The sequence below is a fragment of the Stegodyphus dumicola genome, chromosome 6 (assembly GCF_044657685.1).
Source record: "Stegodyphus dumicola isolate Sdum_Otavi_A_Nest chromosome 6, ASM4465768v1".
NCBI lineage: Eukaryota > Metazoa > Arthropoda > Arachnida > Araneae > Eresidae > Stegodyphus > Stegodyphus dumicola.
In genome coordinates this window covers 223,249,882-223,271,924 of record NC_140773.1, presented here as the reverse complement: position 1 = coordinate 223,271,924, position 22,043 = coordinate 223,249,882, and the positions used below count along the sequence as shown (strand labels likewise).

Sequence of the window (22,043 nt, the reverse complement as noted above, 5' to 3'; positions counted from 1 at the left end):
CAAGAGATATAATAGCTTCGTGGAGACGTTCTGGGGAAAAGTGGCTGGTGTTCACAGAAAACCACAAAAATTCTCATGTAGTCTATCTTACTATAAAACACATAAAATATTTTTTCAGAGATTTATCAAATGTAGATTCGTCTCTGCATATTATTGAGTTTAGAGATATATTGAACATTTTATTGAATAAATAAAACATTTCGAAAAAATATGTTTCAGGAATATCAGACTTATTCTTTACTTTTTTTGCATTTATGTCCAATTGATGTATAGTTTCCAGATTTTTACCAAACTCATACTGGAACAAATAATTCTGCTTACTGAACGGGTCTTATTAAGACATAGCACTTTTCATTTTCAATTGCTTATTTGCCCCCACTTTGTGTAAAAGTAATCACTAAAAAAAAAAAAAAATGTAAGTAACAGTAATAAAAATTTGTTATTAGGACCCCTTAAAATATTAGGGTATCTTTATATATATAAGCGGCTAAAGTGTGTGTCGCCGATAGTTTATTGTAGCCACTCGAAAAAATGAGCGCGGAAATTAACGTTTCCGCAGTTTTTAATTAATATCTCGGCCGATTACAGTCGTACGAAGATCAGAATGGTATCGATGGATTTGAAGAATTTTTTGGAATCCGAGAATACGAGTCTCGAATTTCAACTCGGCGCCGTTCCGTAGATATTCGAGAAAAAAGAATTTGGCACGTAGCCAAATCCCTGTAATAGGGAAAATCCAAGAAAGAAAGTGGAAAACGTAGGGGAAAATTAGTTTTTAATTAACATCTCGGCTAAAAGTCCCAAAAAGACACCTGCGGATTCCAACGGTGTGCTTCGCTAAGTCCAGGAACCAGCCGTTTCGGAGGAGATGATGTTTCTTCACCCCATATATATATGTGGCTTAAGTGTCTATTTGTCGCCGATATTTTATTGGTTGCTTTCGTAACTGTACTAGCCAATGGGGTTACGTTGCCACGGCACAGGGTTGCCGTTTCAATTAAGCCGTAGACAATTTCCTGTAAAATTTGCCTTTACTATGACCATCCATAAGTCTCAGGGCCAAACGCTTAGGCGTGTTGGCATTTTTTTAACCTGAGCCTGCATTTGGACACGGTCAACTTTATGTTGCCTGTTCAAGATTCGTGAAAGAACGGACGTAAAATTAAAAATAATTGAATGTCCTCTGCAAGGCGAGCTTAAAAATGATGGAAGGATCTGCACAAGAAATGTTATGTACAAAGAGATCTTTGACATGTGAATTAACATTTCATTATTTAAATCACCTTTATTGATTGAGCTGGTGGTGGGCTCTTAAGAAATGTACCGCAATTGGTTTCCTTCATTGCACTCTACTTTAAGCAAGTAGAAGGGGGAAACCCCGTGGGGCAGTAAGCAAAGGAGCGTCCTCGCCGCCTGCTCTGGGTAATTCAGTTCAAATTAGCAGACACCTTTGCACAAATCATTTTAATTGCAATTTATAATATCTAGAACAACGGTCATTTCGTATGACCGCCAGGCTTTCTAGTAAGCTTATAAGGAGGGCTTGATGAAGTAGTTTTGTTTTCCTCATCTAAATTGATACTTGCTGTATCAAATGGGACTAGATAGAAGCTGAATAAAAGCAATAAAATTTCAATTGTTATAATCTCGTATAGAATACATGGTGATAATATTTCGAACAATTAAGTTGTCATATTCATAGAGACTTATCTGAATTAATACTTAAATGGGTCCTTTCTTTACGAAGCATATATCCTTATTAGTAAATATGTTACTTTAAGGCTAATTATGCGCCACTTGTCAAATCATTTCGTAATTGCTGCAAAGTAAAATCTTAAAGTTATATAATTTTATACATACAGTGTCTCACAAAAGTGATGGGACACTTGTGCTTTACAAAAGGAAACTGTAGTAAAATAAATTAAAAAAAACATGTAAAACTTTTTTGTCGGTGTGTTTCATACTTAAATTTAGTAACAATTATTACATAACATACATTTTCTCAAAATATTAAAATATTAATTTAATAAAAATATAATTGTTTAGAACGGAGCAAAAAAATGGCTCACATAAGTGATGGGACACTTACTTTTCCATCAAATATTTATCCAAAAATTTTACTTTTTAAAAGGTTTTAATATTTTGTTGGATTTCCTTTTACTTTTAAAATATGATTTAATCTTCTTGGAATGGATTCGACTAATTTTTTTTTTTTTTTTTTTTTTTTGTGATTTCTGGAGTGATTTTACCCCATTCTTCTTGAAGCACCGATTTTAATTGCTGTTTTGAAGAAATGGTGTGTTTCCGAATTCTTGATTCCAATTCTTGCCAAATATTCTCTATGGGATTTAAGTCTGGAGATTGTGGTGGTGTTTTTATTATTTCAGGACAGTTATACAGCAGCCAGAGTCTAACGTTCAAAGCAATGTGCTTGGAGTCATTGTCCTGGTAGAATTTAAAATCGTTATGCAAATTCAATTTTCGTGCTGAAGATTTTAAATTTTGATTTAAAATGTCAATATACTTGTACCGATCCATTATACTGTCAATAAAAGCAAGATTACCAACTGCAGCGTACGACATACACCCCCATACCATAATTCCTCCTCCACCATGTTTTACTGTTGGCACCAAGTTCTGTTTGCGAAATTCTTCCCTGGGTTTTCTCCACACCAAGATTCTACCGTCAGAACCAAATATATTAAATTTACTCTCATCAGCAAATATAACTTCATTCCAGTAATCAGAATTCTTCTTTATGTTGGATTTTGCGAAAGCCAGTCTGAATTTTCTATTCTTTTCACTTACGAAGAATTTTTTCCCGGCTGCTCTACCGTGATATCCAGCAGATCGAATTACTCTTCTAATAGTCTCAGGATTAACAATTACTCTATATAATGCTTGTAATTCATCAGCAACTTTAGGAGCACTCATTCTTCTTTATATATATATATATATATATATATATTTCGAACGATAATTCGCTTTATTCCATTGGATAGCTTTTGATGGTCGGCCAGGTCTTCTTTTATCCTGAATGATATGATTCTTTTTATATCGTTTGATGATATTGAAAACTCTTGAATGACTCAAGTTAACTGTTTCAGCAGTTTTTCTAATAGATTTTTCATCTTCAATATGCAAATTAATAACTAATTTTCGAACTTCAAGCAAAGTTTCTTTTCGTTTAGCATTCATGGCTGCACAGAGCTAAAAAACACAGAAATTCCAAAACAAACTGGAGAGAAGTACTGCAGACGATTTTATAAATTATTTCCAATTGCTTTTGAGTAAAAATAAAAACCCCAAAAAATATTTTTATTGTAGTACGTAGTAAAATCTAATGATGTCCCATCACTTATGTGAGCCATTTTTTGCTCCGTTCTAAACAACTGTATTTTTATTAAATTAATATTTTAATATTTTGAGAAAGTGTATGTTATGTAATAATTGTTACTAAATTTAAGTATGAAACACACCCACAAAAAATGTTTAAATGTTTTTTTAATTTATTTTATTACAGTTTCCTTTTGTAAAGCACAAGTGTCCCATCACTTTTGTGAGACACTGTATATACGTTTTTAGAACAATAACATTTAAATTTCTTTTGCTGAAACCTGAGGGAAATACTAATTTAGCTTCTGCATAATTCAGTACTCAACTTCAGAATGAAAATGCTACACAAAGTGCTTCGTGTAATGATTATCGAATAGCACGAAATGTGGCCGCCATCAGGTTAATAGGCCTTACTTAATACTCTTATTCTAATTTCGCATTTTTACACGAAGTTATTAGTATTCCTGAAAAAAATTCTGCAACGGAAAATTAATTTTAAAAACTAAGGAAAATCAACTAAGGAACACTTTTTTTCCCAGCGACAGTTATTTCCTGAGCTGGAATTCCCATTTCCGATTTGACTTTGATTGCGCCTTGGAGATAGATGTTGTCAGATGTTTTGAAATTTTGACATCTGAATTGTGTATTAGGATTTGTGCTTATATTTGCAGATCATTTGTTTCATAATGACTGTGTACTGTTCCATACGTAGTGGTGTAGCTGGTTTGAATACTAATATTTTAATATTTGAAATATGTCATATGCCAAAGATATGTTCAGCGGTTAAAAGATTTTTATAATGTAGCCTGTACGTGTTCTCCCATCCCTTTGATTATAATCTTGGTATTGTAATATGTAAATCATGGGGTGTCATAATACCGCATTTTTCTTATTTAATCATCTTTAAGCTGCTAGTTATTATGTAGATCTCTAAAAGGAATTTAATTTTTTTGCTATCATATTCGCTTCATATTTCGATAAGGTTATGTTGTTATTGTGTACCTAGATTTCATGATAAAACTGATAAGCTACGTGATCCAGATTTTTTTAATAATTCGCAAAAGATATGTTATCTAATAGAGAGTTGTTCCCCCTCCGCACTTTTTCCAATTAATTAACTGTATTATGATGTATAGTCATGATTGTTTACCAACATCTGAAACTTGGTCCCATAGTAAGTAAACATATCACCTGGTTTCTAAAATGTATTAACGTAAATTAAGAAAAAAAATCTGTGATTCCTAGACTTCAATACTAAACAGACTGTCAAAGTAAATAATTTACTTTGGAATATGGTACAATCTGAATAAAATTTTTGTTGTTTGAGGAAGGATATTCTGTGATAAAAGTAATGCCTTAAATTCTGAATTTTTGTAAAATCTTCAAAGACATTTTTTAGATTAGTAAGTATGTTACTTTAAGGCTAATTATGCGCCACTGGTCAAATCATTTCGTAATTTTAAGATTTTGCTGCAAAGTAAAATCTTAAAATTCTAGAATTTTATACATTTATATGTTTGACAGAAGTGAAACAAAAGATAAATATATCTCTTGTTAGTAGAATTAGGAATTGAGTGCTACTTGTATATTCTAGTTTTGAAGTGTATTTTATCTAAGCAGAGTTTGTTAAAAGTTAGACTTTCAACAATTCATTATTTGGAAATATTAGTAGATGTGGATATTGGTTCAAATGAACTGTTGTAAAATTAAAGATTCTTTTCAGTGAACTTGTTGAAAAAATTATCATTTTAGATTAGTTAAATTTCAACAACTAAAGTTTTTTATTTATTTATTTAAGTATGGACATTTTTTAATGTTTACAATACACATCTTTAAATAAGTCTTCATTCACAGAATATCATATGCATATTCTGTGAACTTAAATTTGTTATACTGATGTTTTCAAAAAATAAAAGTTTGCTGAATTGTATTTATAAAAAAACTTATTATAATCTTAGTGATTTTATTTTTGTGAAAAAATATTTTGCATAGATTTGAAATTTTTTGTAATATTGTTATGGAACTTAAATGTTTATATTGTACACTGATTGTTATGTTAAAAAATTATGCTGTGGTTTCTTTTTCATGTCATAGAAAGACTTCATACTTCTGAATTTTTTTCTTTAGCAGAAAATGTATTAATTTACAAGACTGAGAATAGTTATTGTCATGTTTCAGGAAGAGCCTGAATCATCATTAATAATCAATGGTACTCTTCCATAAGTTATTTGTAATTTAAATAAGTTACACATGTGAATGTGATAGTTTAATTTTATTTGTTTGAATAAGGAAATACACAAATGGAAAACATTTTTTTAAAAATTTTTGCATTATACCAAATCAAAAATAAAGCTTTTTTAATACATTTAATGAAATTTTGTCTTGAATTTTCTAAAACCATTTAATACTTTTAAACTTCCGATCATTTTATATTATACCATGTTAAAATGAATCATATTTAAATGACATGGCATTTATGAAAAGACTTATGTAAGCAACTCAATGCGCAAAATTCTTGATCACTAAGGTCTCTCTAATTCATGTTGTCTTGCTACTTTTATATATATATATATTACGTAAGTGAATTATTAAATAAATAGATGAAAATATATTTCAGGGTACCCCTTGGCGAAAACTGGCGATTCCTTGGCGCTATTCCTGTTTTTGTGCAATGCCCTCACCAGTAAAATGGTGTCCAAAACATAATTAAAACAAAAAATATATAACCTCAAAAAACTGCATTTAAATCAAGCAAAAAAATAACATAAGACTCAATACATGTTATCTAATATATGCAGTACAAAAAGGAAATATCGACTTACCTTATTTAAAAATTACTGTTTCTCCGATATGTATTTCTCCACAGAATTCCTCAACAGCATTCAAAAATTATTTAATATTATCTAAACTAGAATTTTGTATACTGCCGTCACCACGTTAATTCACAAACGTAGAAATGAAAAATATCTTCCGGACTGTCGGTAGCGTTTCTTTTGAAAATCCCTTTTTATTGCAGCCCCAAAACCTTCCATAGTGTTGATATGAGCTTTGGTTTCAAAATCCTTAAATCTCGCTTTGTAATTTACTGAGAGGTGAAGATAGCCATTTGAATCTTCTTTTACACACCAGTCATTCAATGTTTTCTTTCCCATTCTTTCCAAAGTGTACAGAAACTGCAGGTTAATCATACCACCAGCAAGCATTTTACAGTGCAAAGCCTAACCAACATCCATACCTAAATAAGCCCCTACAAATATTTTCTTAGCAGTCAAAATCATGCATTACAACCAATCATGTCATAACAAGGTTTCCATAACATTCAACTACTCGGGTCATCATAAATGAAAGAACAACTTGGCAATAATCTGGGGGTACTCTAAAATATACAATAAACCAAATAAATAATAATAATTATTATAATAATAATAATTTAATAATTAATAATTTGTAAAAAAATATGAGGAGAAAAACTTTAAATTAATGAATTTTAAAATTTATTTGAAAAGGACTTAAAAACTAAAATCCTGTGCTATTGGTGCTAAGAGGAAAAATTTTCTCTTGAAAGAGAATATATAAATAGTTATCAAATAGGTAATATAAAAGAAAATTTAGATAGTAAAGCTGCACTATTGTGGAAATCAATATTTTTAACTTATGAATTCTAAAAAATAAAAAGTACATTAAAACAATTAAAATTATTTTTGATTCTCTAGAAAGACCCCCGACTTTTCAAAAATTGGAATCCTTCTATACCAGGGGTCGGCCATCTGTAGCTCTCGAGCTGCATGCTGAGTAGAATCAGACTTGTGGCTCTTGAGTAGTTTAATAGTATTGAAAAATTAGCTGCAATATTTCATTGCCAAACAAATTTTAATAATCCCACAGCAGAATAAATTCATGGCAGATCGCATACATGTTAACTTAGCTCTAGCTAACCTTGCTCTCCACTCCCACCAACGCAGCACTCGAAATTCATGGCTTTGCTTCAGAGAAATTGATGTATTTATTTATTGGCAATTGACTGCTAGATTTGACCAGCCAGTAATGCATTTTCCTAAAATGTGCTCATTGTACCCCTGTTGCGATAGCTGAAGTAGATAACTGTTATATTATTTTTCTTAAAATTATCAGTATATGTACTTGTATTTGACTCTTTAAAAAAAAAGGTAATTTACTACATTGGTGAAATAGTGGCTCTTAATTCTAGGAAGGTTGTTGATACTGTATGCAAACATCAATAATTCAAAAGGATAGTGTTTTCTTTTTTGTATTTCTGAACAAAATACATATTCCAGTTTTAAATTTGCCAATTTAATTTTATGAAATATATAAATTTCAATCTTAAATTAATTCAGAAATGTGAGAGAAAAATTTTTCCAATTAATTTTATGAAATATATGTGAAATGTGAAAAAAAAATTATACACATATATATATATAAGCTTAAGAATAAATAAAATAGAAAAAAATCATAATTTATTAATTCCTGTGCTTGAGCTGCAAAAGATTGAATTTTAAGAAATTGCTAAATTTTTGTTTGTTTGTTTATTAAAAATCCTAGGAAAAATTGTAAGGGTATTAATGTATTGGTATATGGTAATTGGGAATTATAATGCAAAACTATTGAAAATTATGTTATTAGATTAAATATTAAAGTTGGAAATTTGTTTTCCTTAAAAGAGTAAATGGGAATAGGTAATAAAAGTTTGAAAATATATATAAGAGAAACAAATAAAAAAACAATCACCCTCTGTTTAAAGTTTCCAGATTGAACGTCCTCAGGGAAGTTCTATTTATGTAGGAAATTTTATATATATACTAAGAGAGATAATATTATTGATGTCCTTGAGAAATTAAATGAGTTCAGGTACCTTTAAATTGGTAATTAGTTTTTGCAAAACTTGGAACTGATGTTTAACTGGATGTTACTACAAGACGTTTTTTCTGAATTAGCAGGTAAAAGAAGAACTAAGATAGAACTTGAGAAAAAGTGTAAAAATACCCATGCAGCCCTCCTGTCCTTTCCATTAATATTAAGAAATAATTTTGAAATAAAAGTATTAGTGTTAACTTTTTAGCTATTCTCGAGGATTTGGACATATGTTGCTTTAATATACAGACAGTGTATTATGTGATATACTGCTTTTAATTTATTTCTTAGATCATACCATTAAAATTGGTTGTTGTTTTAATTTTTCTGCCATTTTATCATAAACTTGAACATGAAAGCTGTTGAATTTTTTATTTAATGAAATTATTAAATTATGAAGCTGCTGAAATTTAAATTTATTGGAAATAAAATGCTTGATGACTAGGCAAAAACCCACTGCACTAAAGTGCATGCAACAAAAGCTAACCAAAAAACCCCATGGGATAATTGCCCACATGGCAAATACCCATATTGATGAAAGCACATATTGATAAAAACCGAACAGATAAAAGCCCACACTGACAAAACCCCACATCAACGTATATGCTATGTTAAAATTAATTTTTATTCCTCCCCCTTTTTTTTAGTTATACAAAGCAGATTCATGGAATAAGATAAAATAAAAAATTAATTAATTAAATTAAATTAATAAGAAATAATTGAACAATAAATTAAAGTAACAGAACATATTTTATTTTGATATCTGTCTGAATTAAAACCCTACTTTAATAACTTTGTTATTTTATTTACAAGTCAAAGGGAAGTGTCCCTGATATAAGTCTGACAAAGGGAGGTGAAGGGGAATGCTGGCCACATTGCTTTATTTAATTCAACAAAATTATTAGGAGTATAAAATGCACGTAAATTTTCATCTTATACAGAGAGTAATTTATAATTTATTTAACAGCTCAGAAAATTTTATATACAGTCAAAAGTCTTTAATCCGGACTCGTCGAGACTTCAGTGATTCCGGATTATAGATCATCAGTTTAAATCTGGTAAGATGGCATGCAGAAATTATAAAATTAAAAATATGAAACCATTATTTATAAAATAATGAGCAATTATGATGTAAAGGATATCAAAATTTACAAAAAAAAGCTTAATATTTATTTGTTTACTTTATTAAACATTTCTTCCAACGCGCGCATGCGTAAAGCATACATTATGCATAGCCGAAATTAGAAAATTGCAACCAGAAAACCATTTGATTTGTATTCATGATATTTATAATGACGAGGAATGTGATTTAAATCATATCAAAGACGAAGTACATCGAGATGAAATACTACATTTAATAAGGAATTATAAGCCGAATAAAATAAAAACATCTGCCTTGAAGATAACGATAGTGTTGACAGATCAACTTCCAGTTCATTGCGCCGCCACATTCCCCCCCCCCCGGCGCAGAGCAGCATGAATTAGATAAACAAAGGATATGCCTTTATCCATTTTTTGGAGCAATTCCACTTTTTGTTTGATGGACATCGAAACATACTTTCGTTTTCGTAGATCCTTTGGGAGCTCCAGCATCGGAAATTCTATTTGACATAATCGAAAGTTCAAGCTTACTTTTATAAAATTGCTCTTACAGTCTGCAAAAAATAATAAGCCGGATCCAATTCAAAGATTAAGGAACAACGCAATCATCAACATTAACTGAAATAGACAATTAGATAATTTTAGCTTATACCGTACGTTATACATTAAACGCGCAGCGAAAACGTACTCTGCACTTTTGCACACGCAAATGCGCAGTCGTAAAGGTCTTACGCGCACGCTTAAACGCCTATGCGCATGCGTCAAAGCGGCGCATGTGCAGAAAGTTTTTAGCTTTGAGGTCCGGATTATAGATCATTCTGGATTATGGGTGTCCAAATTAACGACTTTTGACTGTATAATGAACTTAATATGAAAAATTAAAGCCAAATTTTTATTTCAACAAAAGAGAGAAAAGTACCCTATTCTATTATGATTTATTAAAACATTTGTGTACAAAACCAGAATGGTCATTAATATTGAAGTGTAAGCTGGAAAAAATTATTTGTAACATAAACAAATCTATCTCTGGGAGGCTGAGAAAAATTGTTGTGCCAATTCATTTTTGGGGAAACTATCTTTTGTAGCATAGTGATGCGAAGATGAAGTCCAAGTGTTGCATGTTGGCGGTCCACAGGCAAATGTGCTCTTTCATAGAAAAGTACCCTATTCTATTATGATTTATTAAAACATTTGCGTACAAAACCAGAATGGTCATTAATATTGAAGTGTAAGCTGGAAAAAATTATTTGTAACGTAAACAAATCTATCTCTGGGAGGCTGAGAAAAATCGTTCTGCCAATTCATTTTTTGGAAAACTATCTTTTGTAGCATAGTGATGCGAAGATGAAGTCCAAATGCAGCATGTTGGCGGTGTACAGGCAAATGTGCACTTTCATGTGAACTTATAACTTCTCTCTGCAATGTCACATTGAGAAATGAAATAAAAATAAGAGAGATGAAAATAAAAATCTCTCTTTGAAAGGAAAGAAATTTTTGACAATGGAGATTAATAATTTCCTAATATAAGCATCTAATTTGATATCAAATAATAACAATTAAATAAGTTATACTTTTAGTCAGCATACCTAAGTCTAGAAGTTACTACTTAACATTTTAGTTTAATAAGAGAAGCTTAAAATATCCTGCTATAAATGTAAAATATTTTGTCTATTCTTTGTTTAATTACAATTTCCCCCTGTTTTTTAATAATGAAACATAATTATATTTAATCTCAGCCATATAATGTTAAAAACAGCATGTGAGGAACTTCAGAATGATATTTTTTGTTTTCGTATACACATACCAAATTTAAATATATTTTCACACTTATCATTGAAACATTATAACTAATCACTTAATCAGAAAGCAGAAAGTTTGTTTGCTAATTAATAAACTAAACAAATAAAGTGGTGATAAAATATACAAACAGACATATTTTTGAGACATTAAAATTCAGATCCAAACACTCCATTTACTATAATTACAATTATAAATACATTTTATAGTGATAAAAAACATGTGTCCTTTTGATTATGTGCACTTTTATCAATGTGGCATCTAATCTGTGTGAGCTTTTATCAGTGTACGCTTTCATTAGTGTAGGTATTTGTTTCATGGGCAGTTAGTTATCGTAGTGGGAGGAGGGGGCTTTTGTCAGGGAACCAAAAAATCTTGCATGCTAATTAGTTAATGGAGTCATTTCCATTAATATTTGTATTTATTTTCGTATTGAAAAACAGTATTTTCATTGTGCTATATAAGAAACAAACAGCAAAATGCCATGAATCAAATTTTACATCATTATCAAAATTTTTTATGAATGACATATTTTTTATAAATTGACATATATTTTATACTTCATCGTGTATCTCTTTTTTGGCATTTACTTAACTTTTAAAAATTTTTATATAGAAAAGCAAGAAATTTATTTAAATGTGCCTGATGCATATTTTATGTGTTTGATATGTTTCTATATATATAATTAAAATAATTTTATATTTCTGTGCTCTTAAAAATATAATTCCATTTGTGTATTTGATTTAATTGCAGTTACTGTTAATGAAACACAGTACAATTTAGATAGATAATTTTGCATAATAGATCAAGTTTAATGATTAAAAAGGAGGGGAAAGGAAGGTATTTGAATAGAGGTAAATTTAAATGTTGAAACCTTTATATCAATATACATTCTGTAATGGAAGAATTTTAAATAATTGCAGTTTTATTTAAATCAACACCATTTCTTATATTTTACAAAGTTATTTATTAACATATCTAGTATTTTTTATGAGTATGATATTTTGTAAAACATTCACCCTTGTGAAGAGAACCTGACAGAATTGGCATAAATATCTTGTTTTACTTACAGTTTTCTGATTCATTATCACTTTCTACATCAGATAACTTATCTGGCTTGCCATTTTAAAGGTAATGAAATTACTCAAAAAGCAAAACTCCACAGTAGAATCAAAAGATAGATAGTATTATAACTAATGGTACCAAGAAAAAATAACACAGTATGCATAAAATGAAAAACTAATGCAGCATACTGTAAATTCGAGATAAAACGTAAATCTGTAGGGCCCATCCTAGGAAGTCACAATTGAAAAACATAAATTTATGCAACCCTTCTGTTAAGTGTTAAGAATTAGTTTCTGCTTAAAAAATAACATTTTTGTGTATAACATCAAGGTGAAAACATTTTGAAAGAAATCTTTAAGAAGGAAATGTTCAACCATTTAAAACTAATGATTATTATTAACATTCAAATTTTGTTTTTCAAAGGCAAAATGATACAATCCTTTCATAAGAAAATTTTATCAATTTTCTGAACGTGGGATAACAAAAAATTCTTATTGACTTTTCAAAGCTGTAATTAGCTTTCTCAGCATTGATAACAGATATTTTGAAGTTAAAAGAAATATCTAACTATTTGTGACTATTATGTATCATAAAAATTTATGTGAAATGAGGATTATGAAGTGATAGTAGTGTTACTCACTATGTGAATTATTGAGATGGTAATAGATGAGAATAAAAGTTAAAGATATGAAATATCTCTAACTTAACAATGATTGGTTCTTCCTTATTATTCTTCTTATTGGTTTAATATGATCTTGAAAATATTCAACCTCATAAATTATTTTATGTAAAACAATCATTGCTCTTGAAGATATTTTTTTAATTTTATTTATAGAGTTTTGATTGTGTAAAACATATGAATTTTGCATTTAGTATTTAGCTGTACTTCTCTTGCTGATGGCAAAACACTGAAAAGTATTTATGACTCATTTATGACCATCAAAAGGTTAACAAGATGTATGTTAACCTTTTGATGGTCATAAATGAGCTCAGTTCACATTCCAGTTCTGCACCACAGTGAACGCAAACACATCAGCTCACTTACAAGTTTACGGTTGACACTTAGGGGGTGTATTTGGGAAGAAAGAATTGCTTAATCTTGCATTTGCCGAAGGGATCAGGAATTGAATCCTATTATGTTATGCATGAAGAAAACTATAGAAATATCCATGAAGCCAGGCTAGGCTAGGCCTGCTAGGAATTAAACCTCTAATAAAGCTGCCTTGTGTTTTCCAACTTAAGCCACTCGCTCAAGTATAGTATGTATAATAAAGTAATTAATGATTATAATCAATTAACATTCAAGAGCTGTCTGCTTAAATGGATATTAAATCATGTTAATTTTATTAGTGAAGAAGGTATATGAAATAAGCTTTATTAGTAGCTATACTTTTTTCTCCATTTCATTTGCATTTAATATTTCTGTATTATCTTTCTGAAGTTTTTAATGTCATTCAAATTCATTTCAAGTAAACTATTAGCAGTTTAATGCTCAAATTTATGCAATTTTATTTAGATTTGAAATGTTATATATCAAATGGAAAGTAACTGTAGAGTAAAAGAATTCATGCAGTGCCAAAAGACTTTATAAATTTTTATTTAGTAAATTTTCTCAATTTTCAGATGATGTAAAAGCCAATGCAGAAATAGAACCATTACAAAATACTAATTCCTCATCTTGTACTTGCCTGGAGAACTGGTGCAATCGAAAGTGTACTCTCAAGTTACTTAAAAGAAGACTTCCAATTGTCGTATGGCTGCCAAAATACAGTGTAGAAGATCTGAAAGGGGATTTGATTGCTGGTATAACTGTTGCCCTCACAGTTATTCCTCAAGGTCTGGCTCTTGCTATGTTGGCTGGTTTGCCGCCACAGGTAAATCTTTTCACATTTAGAAAGTGAAATAGTTCAATTTAGGAAGGTAAATGTGCAAATTTTACACATGAGAAAAAGCTAAATTGGCTTTATTTATATATTCTACACCCAAAAAAATTTTGAAAATTATTAATGTGATACAGTTTTATCTAATCCATAAGAGTATCATTTTGTGCAACTCTTGCAGCACTAGAATTGTTTTCTTTTTTTCATAATTTTTAAAGCAGTGATAGTTTAATTTTGGAATAATTTTGATTTCTTTGTGAAATAATCTTCAAAATAATACATTGATGAAAGTTTGCATTTTTTGATGATCAAAACATATTTTGGTGTTAGTTTATATATGTCAGGGGTGGCCAAACTTCATGACAACCAGAGCTACATGTTAGATTTCAGAAAATTTCAAAAGCTTCAATTTTATGTTTACCTTGTTTTAAATGTAATGAAATAAATTTTTGCAAAAAGAAACGTATGAAATAATGAGAATTCCACACCCTTTTTATGCAGTTAATGCAATTGCATCTAAATAACTATGTCTTTACTATAACTTTATGTAATTAATGGGGTTACATATAAATAACTACTATTTTTCTTGCTCTGTGTTTGGGAAAGTTTGTTTCTATGATATAAAAGTTCAGAACTAGTGAGTGATGCAACTGAACGGTCTTTTCTCAGACAAATAATGAAGCATTTTTTCCATGGTCCCTCCTTCCCATTTACAATTGCTGTTTTTTTAAGCATGTAAGTGGACTAAAAGTAAGGAATCATAATGCTCTCTGTGGGGACATTAACATAAAACGTTATTCATTTGAATGAAAGAATCGATAAATAAAGCACTAATTTGGAAAAAAAAAAAAAAAATTGTGCAATTCTCCTTTAATTTTAACTCACAGGTCCTCCTATAGAAAAAAAATAAGTGAAATAAGATGGTGCAAGCTAAGGAGAAATTGTCATTTAAGAAAGTTTTTTTTTTTTTTTTTTTTTTTTTTTTTTTTAGGAGGGGTTTATCTGAATTTGGGAAACCATGTAAGGGCTACCTGCATAAGAGGAGGAATACCTTTGTAGATTTTATGTAGGAGACCTAGTCCTACATACTGGATTCAAGAATGGAAAATTGTTGCATTTAGCGACTTCTAAGGTGGTTGCAGTAATACAAAAGTACCAATTAACACCTCTCTTAAAGTCAAGTTGTTTTATCAGAACTACAGTAAGATATTAGCTGTATTTTGAAAGGCCTGTGGAAAGGTTTGGGGGAAGGGGAGGAGAAATGATTTCAAAACTGAAGATTAGTAAACTTGAAGAGGTTTATAGTTGAATTTAAAGTCAGAAAAGGATAGGAACAGATTTAAAATGAAGTTGTAGTAGAAGTCTTTGTTGCTACAATTAACAGAGCATCCTGTTCCCAGTATTCTTTAACAGTTGCCTGAGAAGTGTCACATGATTTGTCTATACTTTGGTCTATAGCACTGTAATGATCTTGAGAGCCACTCAATGACAAATTTGCAATAGAATTCTTGAACCTAACGCACAGATCTTTTGCATTAGTGATAGAGAATTCGATTTGTGTGTAACAGAGCCCGGATTGCATCCCAAGGCCATTATCATTTTCAAGGTCATCTGAAACTTTTGTACTGTTGCACTTCTCATGGGTGCTAATAGATGATGATATATATAGTTATCATACTGGCAACAACTGCAGTATGAGCAGGCTGGAACCATAATTTTATTCTGGAAAGAAAAATCAGGATTTGTGGCAAATTAAATTTTGACTGAAATTAAACATTATTTTATTACCATTTTTGTTTCTTAGAAATTATATTTTACTATATATATGTTTCACTTCATCTTCCCAATGAATTTTTGAGAAATATTAATCTTTTATTTTCAGTATGGTCTGTATACAGCATTTATGGGATGCTTTATGTATACAATATTTGGGAGTTGTAAAGATTTAACAATTGGACCAACAGCTATAATGTCTCTTATGACCTCAGAACATACTGCAGCAGGTGGAGTTACATATGTTATTCTGATAACATTTCTTTCTGGCTGCATCCAGCTGCTCATGGGAATTTTAAACCTTGGTAAAAACATATTTTTTTCCACTTCTGAGACCACTATGTGTTTGTGTATAAGTGAAATAATACAAAAAAGAAATTCAAAGTCTAATCCAATTATGAACTGAAATTTGCAAAAAATGGGTGATTGTAATTTTTGAAGATTGAAAAATAAAAATAAAATATTTAAATCCGTTATTACATATTCACTCGGATCAAGTACTAAAAAATTAGCCAAGGCTGTGTTTAATCTTTTTAAGATAAATAAATAAAAAAAAAAATTTTGCATGCACATAGTAAAAAAAATTAAAACAACATTGAGATCCTTATGGAAAACAATATATAAAAAAGTGAAAAAAACAGTGTAAACTGAAAATGAAATAAAGAGAATTTATGCGTCTTGCCGCATTGTTGTCAGGAGGTTGGCATAACAAAAGAAATAAATGGATCAGTCTGTTTCTGAACTGAGAATGACACAAATTTAAATATTGAAATCTGACTTCAATTAAAAAACAATTTCTATGAGACAAATCTTTCTGTGTCCTTATCAGTCCATCACCTACAGGCTTGCCCCCCTCTACCAATATATATATATATATATATATTTTCAAAGCAGCATCAAAACCATTCATTTGATTAAAATAAGAAACATGTTGAGCTGACAAGTCAAAATCTAAAAGAAAAAATTAATCTAACAACACATGAAATATTAAATATAGAAGAGAGCAAGAGTCAGTTCTAAGTGTGTAATAATCTAATCAAATTCAGAAAGCTAGAATTGTTTCAAATAATGAAAATAAATTAAATTCTAAAAAATAAACAAAACAAAAAAATGCAAGAGACATAACAAAAAAAAAAAAAAAAATCTTTGTATCTGCTTCTGTAACCCTAACATGTTGCAGTGATGTGTAATCAGAATCAAATGAAACTGTTAAGAAAAATCTAAATCTTAAATATGAATTAAATGAATCTTAAATCTAAAATATAAACTACTGTAAAATTCATTTTATGCATCCTGTGTCTTTTACAATATTGAGTTTGACAAAATTTTCAAGCGAAACCAGAAATGTTTTCCTATCAGTGATGCTATTATCAGAATTTGCTTCAAATACAATAACAAGTTAGGTAGTATCATTACCAACCACAACAGTCATTCTGTTATTCACCCACCTTGTTTCTGTCATGAACCATGCTTTAAGAAATAGTTGACTAATCACAAACACATTATTACCAGAGATCTTAGTATTATTAAATACAAAGGATTAAAAAAATTCATGAAATTTGGTACTAAATTCAGAATTAACTACAATATAAGCAAAACAAATTCCTCTTAAAAAGATTAAACACAACCTTGACCAATTTATTATTAGCACCAGCTCCAAATACAGGTATCCACCTAACTCACTGCAAGGATGGAAACACCCTACAGCAATATTAAAAAGAATTTTAATTGACTTCAATTTGTACTATAACAGCAAACATTTTTGCCATAATGAAGTAAAAATTTAAAGGCTTAAAAACAAATTTATTATCACTGCTATAAACAAAGCTTGCAACAATTTTTTATTATTTATAAAAAATACTATCAAGAAATTATTAGCAGTGACGTGAATAATAAAATTATATGCTAAATCCCTAAAAATTAAGAAAATATAATGATTAATAAATATAAAATATTTTTTTTTCCATGAAAAATCCATGGGGGAAAAAAAATTATCACTCAGACTCAGTACAGTAAATTATCTAGTTTGTGTGCACTACCAAAATTTCAGTGGAATCCAATCAAATTCAGGTTTATACCTGATTAATTGAATAATTACAAAAAATAGTAATGATATTAACTTCACTAAAATTCTTTAAAAAGTTTGCACTGAGGTCCATGAGCGTACTAATCAACAGCTACCAAAAACCAGAAGTTTTCAGTTTTTCCTTCAGATGTATAGACAACATCTTTGTCATAAATAATTACAATGTGATAGAAAAACAAGTCATCTGTCCTAAATGCCATGAACTTAACTAACAGCGATGACACCAGAGCAGATTATGTTGACAAGCAAGCTTATAAATTCAAAAAATTACATTACTTGACAAAAAAGCTCTTCAATTTCAATACCGTTAAGCTAATTAATTGACAATCTAACATCTCCAAGAAAAACCTCGTAAATACTATTCTTAATTTCTGCAGGATTGCATTTTATGCTAATATAGATTGCCTATCTGCATTCAGCGATGCAACCTCTACCTCATATGTAAATTGTATGCTTTAATTCTCCCTTTTTTTATTTGTACCTTTTCTTTTAGCATTTGTTGCTTATTTTTTCTTCCTTTTACGAAGTAAAAGAAGTATAGTAATCATGAAAAATTCTGGGTATAATATTTCAACGAAAATATCCATTTTGATCTCTATCGAATGCAATTTAATGATGTTTTTTCATGACATCTGTATGTAAAGACAGAACAAAGGACTCTTTTTCCCAAAATAGACTATAAAATTGATTTAAAATGGATTCAAAAGAGATTTTTTCATGACATCTATACGTACTTATGTATGTATATATAACTCAAAAACGGGGAGCATTGAAATTTTGTACATAGGACTGCTATAACATATAGTTGTGCACTTCCTTTTTTTGGTTGCAGTCAGCCACACCAAAAGTATATAAATATATATGTATATATGTACCCACTCTGTTACTCGGCTCCATGAGCTCAGCATTTTTATTCTTTTTTGTTGGCAAATTGTGCATTTTTTGCTTTAAAAAGAATTGAATTATGTTGCTCTTATCTTCCAGTTAATTTTTTTAAGCTTTTAGTTAATCTGCATGCAATAGTTGTAGAATTGTCAACAATTTAAAAGTTGTTTAAGTATGGCTAAGCCTAATTTTGTTACCATGGTAGCCATAGTTTACCATAGCAGCATTTGCTTATGCTTGAAACTTAGCAAAATAGTGAATTAAGTGAGTTTCTGCACCTTTGGGTCTTTTTGCCAAGTGGGACCAAAAGTCAACTTTCAGTTTTGTGCACCAAAAAATCTGCTTTCTTGCCTGCTGGACAAATTGCCCGCTTTTGTGTAGAAACTTTAATTTTAATTCTAAAAATTGTTTTTTAATTGTATTTGGTGTTTTATGTTTATCTATATTTTTCAATTTTTAATGAAGATATTTTGAAGTTTTGTGTATTTTTGCCTTGCCGCAAAGTGAGAACTGAATTAATTAAATGAGAAATGTATCTCTAATGAATTTCATGGAAATAAGTTTAATTGAAATGAAACAAAACCGAAAAATCTGTTTTCTTGCCTGCTGGCCCAATTGCTCGCTTTTGCGTAGAAACTCTAATTTTAATTGTAGAAATTGTGTTTTAATTGTTTTAACTGTATTTTGTGTTTTACGTTTTTCTATATTTTTCAATTTTTAATGAAGGTATTTTTGGTTTTATGTACTTTTGCCTTGCCGCAAAGTGAGAACTAAATTAATTGAACAAGAAATGTATCTCTAATGTATTTCAAGGAAATAAGTGTAGTTGAAATGCAACAAAAAGTGCGTATAATGTAAAATTCCACACAAGGAAGTCATGTGGTGTCCGCATCAGATTTTTTAACATGAGTTTAGTACTTCCAATGAAATAAATTATCTTTTAAGAAGTATGAAGTCATATAAACTATTATTCATTTCGAACTGAGTACATTTGTTTGATAAAGATACCAGCAGTTTAGTGTATATGCACCTATTCTGAAAACTCTTTCCGGTATTTTTCTTAGCACTTTTAACCTTTAAAGCTGAGGTTTAAACTTTGTTACCTTAACCTGTGCCAGTATTCAAAGGGCCTTTTATCACATTCAGTGCCAAAGTTGTTTAAAAATGGCTTTTTGAAAGTTGCCATCATGAATTGTTCATGTTCATTTTTAAGTAGACTATGTGTTTAGACTTTAAAATAGAAGTGTTTTATGCCTTTGTAAAAATTATTGAACAAATTATCCTTCACATTCTCCGATTTTTGTATGAAAGTCATTTGAAATATCATCATCCCAGATTCACTAAAGCTGTTGCAAATGTTAACATTTTTATAGTAAGATCCTCTGAAATGTGAAGAATTTCAAGAGAACTTACTACCACAGGCTGTAGCATATTGGCATGCTAATTTGTAAAGAATGTGAGTTACTTTATAGTCAGAAAAAGAAAATTTGTAGATGATAATCTTGAAAATTGAATTGGATGAAACAACAAAAGCTTATGGGGTTTGAAGTGTCATCAGAGGCCAAAAAATGGAAAAGAAATAATTATTTACTGAAGAAAAGTACATTACATTTAAGCCTAGTCATAGCTTAATTATAGGCTTAAATCACTAGCTTGCAAGTGTGTATTCAAATTCCAAGCAGGAATGTTACTTTCATAAAATTATATGTTAATATATAGAATTAACTTCTCATTGCTGTATTAAAAACTCTTCTTTTAAGGTATAATTGTAAATTATCTTTATGATTATTTAGTTTTATGATTACGTGAAGCTGTTTTGCATATTTGTGCTTCTCTAAGAATTTTTCACATAAATTAAATAGCCAGCAAGTTCAGTAGGACCAAAAATAGTTTTCATGTTAAAAATTTCAATTGACAGTGACTTTGGTAATTCTTACATTCATTTGAAATTATGAGATAATATTTATAGAAAAACATATTAATAAGTTTACTGTTTAGAATCAGTAGTAGTAAGGCAAATTTGAGAATTACAATAAATCAAACTTACAAACACATTTTTTAGTGTTGTGTTTTAAGGAAAATCCTTAGTGTTGAGGCTATGCATGATTATTTGTATGTTTATATGGTTAAATAAATTATAAACACATTCCCAAATTTTTTAATTATTAGATCGTCTTGAAAAATTTTGTTGAAATATTTGTTACTTATGTTACATATTACTGTTGTTACTATTATCCTTGATATAAATGTTGTAGAATTACAAAAATATAATCAAAGGATCATCTAAAAAAATCATACGTGTAATTATTTAATTCCCACCTTTAGGATTTTTAGTGACATTCATTTCTTCTTCTGTCGTCAGTGGGTTTACTTCAGCTGCAGCAATCACCATAGCAATGACGCAACTAGCTGTGAGTTTTCTATAATTTCAGTTATTTTTATCATAAGTAATCCTATTTTATTCATATTTATCATTTTTTCTTTATAAGTTGAATCAGTAAATAAGTTATTTCTTAGAGTTTTCCTTTTTTCAAAAGGGAGATATTCTGTATGAACATACTTTTGGAACATTTTTTATAATTCTTATCTAGTTAATAGAAATAAAGTTGGGTGATTTCTGAAAAGGAATAAAATTTTCTGCACTAGAAGATTCCCCTGCCTAATAGAAATCTTGACCATCTAAACATCGTGCATTCTAGTAAATCTCCCCCCTTAATCCAGTGGCAGGCATTTGCCTATTCACCATTAGCCACTCGTTAGGCCAGAAGCGATGTCCATTTTTATTGTGGAGGCACCTAATAGGTGGCCACTATTGCCTCCTGTGAAGAGACAGATAGTTACAACCATGCCTTCTACGGTATTTGAACATGTGCCCTTCGGTATTGCAGTAGGCTACCCTAACCACTATACTGTTTGGAGGCATTCCTATAAATCCAGTAATCATGTAATTTAGAAATAAGAAAATATTTCATAATTTTTATTTTAAATAACCATTTTTTGAGTCAAGTCATTTTTCTGCCCTTTCGCACTTAAAAAAAAAAAAAAAAAAAAAAAAAAAAAAAAAAAAATTATAAGCTGTTTGTTCTGTATCTCATCCTTTTTGCCTTGTTTAGATTTCATAAGAATGTTTGATTTGCAGTTTGATTTTTGTAAATTTTTTTGTTTTAGATAAGTTGCCTCACGTGATATGTTAAATTGATTTAATACTTATTATACCATATAAATTGATAAATTTTTGTATTTGCATTTGA

At 29.6% G+C, this 22,043-nt stretch overlaps 1 protein-coding gene across 6 annotated transcripts in view; it reads left to right on the top strand.

The window, feature by feature from the left end:
- LOC118186437 (sodium-independent sulfate anion transporter-like) overlaps positions 1–22,043 on the top strand; it is a 103,137-nt gene that overhangs the window by 46,241 nt on the left and 34,853 nt on the right. Inside the window, exons 1-5 of one of the 6 annotated variants that reach the window (XM_035356527.2) lie at positions 3,925–4,144; positions 5,467–5,545; positions 13,792–14,042; positions 15,931–16,126; positions 21,118–21,203. In XM_035356527.2, coding sequence (XP_035212418.1) covers positions 5,506–5,545; positions 13,792–14,042; positions 15,931–16,126; positions 21,118–21,203 — 573 coding nt within the window. In that variant the 5' untranslated portion in view covers positions 3,925–4,144; positions 5,467–5,505. Of the gene's footprint in view, positions 1–3,924; positions 4,145–4,207; positions 4,511–5,463; positions 5,546–13,791; positions 14,043–15,930; positions 16,127–21,117; positions 21,204–22,043 lie in introns of those variants that run through there. The other 5 variants (XM_035356529.2, XM_035356530.2, XM_035356531.2 and 2 more) reach the window with 5 other exon arrangements.